The 3,267-nt window shown below is 33.3% G+C and overlaps 1 protein-coding gene across 1 annotated transcript; it reads left to right on the forward strand.

Annotated features, from left to right (window-relative positions):
- The first annotated feature begins 1,189 nt into the window (after positions 1 to 1,189).
- LOC107816270 (dof zinc finger protein DOF1.8-like) lies at positions 1,190 to 2,403 on the forward strand. Its single transcript, NM_001325972.1, has 2 exons — positions 1,190 to 1,213; positions 1,633 to 2,403. The coding sequence occupies exons 1-2, from the start codon at positions 1,190 to 1,192 to the stop codon at positions 2,401 to 2,403; spliced, it is 795 nt and encodes a 264-aa protein (NP_001312901.1).
- Positions 2,404 to 3,267: the final 864 nt, after the last annotated feature.

The following is a 3,267-nucleotide window of genomic DNA, read 5'->3' on the forward strand; positions in this document are numbered from 1 at the left end:
TACAAGTCAAAAAAACCAAACGAAAACTAGACTAAGTGATAGTTATTACAAGATGACTTAGGGGCTTAGAGTTCTACTACATGTATGACTACTACATTGAGTTAAATACAAACTCTACAATGCAATCTAACCATCCTTATCTCGTGTAGACTTATCCTTATCATGATCAGCTTCTTCAACAATTGCATCTTTATGAGTATCATTCCTTCTGATAATAAATGGAACAATATTTTCGATTTTGACTATCTTCTGCCTCCGGTTCCATGTGTCCTTTCTTATGCAATTACTTGTGTATAAGCATCAAGATTAAGAATAACGTTAGCAAATATAGTGTCTTGTGAAGCTTTAAAGTATTTAAAGTTCGATAATAATATCTTAGTATTTGTTGGAACATAAAATTAAAAGTTAAGATAATTATAAAAATAAAGTTAAATACCTTTATCATATGAATGAGGAAACTTATTTTCTCCATTTCAAAAAAAACATGTGTTTTTGGAATCAAATACCAAAAAATATTTTTTCTTGTTTTTTCTCAAAAAATGACTTTTATCATAAAAATGAAAAGTGTATTCGCATCTTTCTGCCCTCCATTGTTCAGAGGCGGAGTGATATAGACTCGAGAATAATCAATTGAACAGAACAACACGGGCACATTCCAAGGTGAGGCACTAGGCAGGGGCAGATCTAGAGCAAAGGTTACCGGTTCCTGTGAACCAAGTAACTTTTGCATAGACCCTGTATTTGTACTAAAAAATTCATTAAAAGTATAAGAATATTTAGCTTGGAATCCAGTTCGTTGGTCCAGTTATCATGTAGATTAACTTGAGATTGTTATAGGAACCCATAAATTTAAAATTCTGGATTCACCTCTGTATGTAGGTTTATATATATATATATCAAAGACAATTTTTTACACAATTTATATAAGTCAAATTATAATATATTTATAAATTTTGAACATCTTTATTAATGAAATTCCAGAATATGTTATTCTCGGTTGCTAACCGATATATGGAACCGCCAAAGAGACCATCTCAAGTTAAGTGGCATTTTCCTTGCTTTAGGACCAGAGCCTCATGTGTTAGAAAGTGCGTTGTTTTCATCATCTGCTTTGCGACTCACTCCCTCTTTTCCCCCATTTGCTTTTTCGTCTCCGCTTTTGTCTGCCCCTCCCTGCCCTTTCTTCAATATGGATACTTCTCACTGGCCACAGGTAAAAGATTAACATGTAGTTTTCTCTCTAATTCTTCTACTGAATTAATACATCTTTCTAGGGTTTAGATTTTCTAGGCTATTTTTGTTTTTGATATAATATTAGGGTCTTCTTATTTTTAATTTTAATCGTAATTAATTTATGGTATTGTTGTGGTGTTGCCCATGCATCCTTTTTGATTGTGATCTTTCATATCATCTTTTTTTCGTCCTTTTTCTTTTTCCACTATCCAATAAAGTTACCTAAAAAGCCAGTTTAATTTGTTTTTATTGCTTCTTCTACTACTTGTAGCTATAGCCACTGCCTGAAAAAGTGTAAAGCACTAGTTATTACTTTAATTTGTTTTCTTGCTTCCGTTTTGTTTCTTTGATCACTTAGTCTATGGCGTTATTTTCTTTGTCTTCTCTTATTTTGTACAGGGCATAGGACTAGTGAAAGCTGTGGAACCCTCAAAACCAGTGCCAACAGAACGAAAGCCAAGGCCACAAAAGGAACAAGCAATAAATTGTCCAAGATGCAATTCAACAAACACAAAATTCTGTTACTATAACAATTATAGCCTTTCTCAGCCAAGGTATTTTTGCAAAACTTGTAGAAGGTATTGGACTGAAGGTGGTTCTTTAAGAAATGTTCCTGTTGGTGGCGGTTCAAGAAAAAACAAAAGATCTAGTTCCTCTTCTAATAATTCTTCATCCTCCACGTCATCATCATACAAAAAAATTCCAGATCTCACAATTCCAACTTCTTCTCAAAACCCTAAAATAATAAATGAACCGCATGATCTCAATTTAGCTTTTAACCCATCCGCTACTAGCAATTTCAGTAACATTTCTGAGTTTATGGCCTTACCTTTAATGAACCCTAATTCCACAACTTCATTTATGTCCTCTATTATGCCACAGCTTTCGGATTCTAATAATATTATGTACTCATCATCATCAACTGGGCTACCTAATTTGCATGATTTGAAGCCTACACTTAATTTTTCTTTGGATGGGTTTGATAATAATAATGGGTATGGAAGTTTACAAGGAGAAACTGCTGGAGCAAAACTGTTTTTTCCTTTGGATGATTTGAAGAATGTTTCAACGCCAAATGATGATCATGAGTTTGATGAACAAAATAGAGGGCAAGCTGCTGAATCTCATGGATTTTGGAATGGAATGTTGGGCGGAGGATCATCTTGGTAATTAAATTAATTAAAGCAGCTGCAGAGAAAAAGGAAAGAAATAGAAGGTGGTGTTTTTCTGTTTGTTTTTAAGTTAATTTTTATAGGCTGAGTGACATGTTTAGTTGCTTTCCAGTATAATTAAAACTTCTACTACTGCTACTACTACTAACAGAATGGCTATATTGTGTTATTTCTTTTTGACCCTCCTTTTGTTTGAGCTATGAAACTTCTCTTTCGTTTGCATTGCTTTGAATTATGAGTCATGTTTGTAAATGACGGATCTTTCCTTTGGTTCTTGAGAGCTTATTACATTTAGGATTATCGTAATTTTCTAAGTAAGGATTAAAAAAAATGCTCCTTCATTGTGTTGAAATGTGCGATAACCTCGTCTAAAAAACTAACTTCAATAATTTTTTGCTTTTTTGAGTGGTGGTGTGATTTGAACTTGGGACCTAATGCAGTTCTATTATCATGTTAAAATGCCTGATCATGATCTCATTTAAAAATTTAAGTGGTTAGAAAATCTATTTTAGCTAGTTAGTTATATTATGTCATTAAGGACATTGTAAAAGCTTTTATCTTCCTTGCTTGAGTTTGTCAACAGGTCATTACTGAGGATTGTCAGTTCTTTCCAGCTCTATAATCTTTTGTAGTATCACCTTTGTTTATGTTTTGATTAAAAGCCTGAGTAGGATATGATTCTAAAGATAACAACCAGCTAACCAACCAGGTAACATGAGAACGTATATACTTTTATCACATGCTAACACACGTTACCCATTTTCAAAGAGTAATCCGCCTTTGTAATGGCAGCACATTGCACAAAGCATCTCGGTTTAGGTAAGGTCCTGAAAATGATTGTCAATACAAATATTAGTGGCTG

This window comes from Nicotiana tabacum, chromosome 6 (genome assembly GCF_000715075.1).
Source record: "Nicotiana tabacum cultivar K326 chromosome 6, ASM71507v2, whole genome shotgun sequence".
Taxonomy (NCBI): domain Eukaryota; kingdom Viridiplantae; phylum Streptophyta; class Magnoliopsida; order Solanales; family Solanaceae; genus Nicotiana; species Nicotiana tabacum.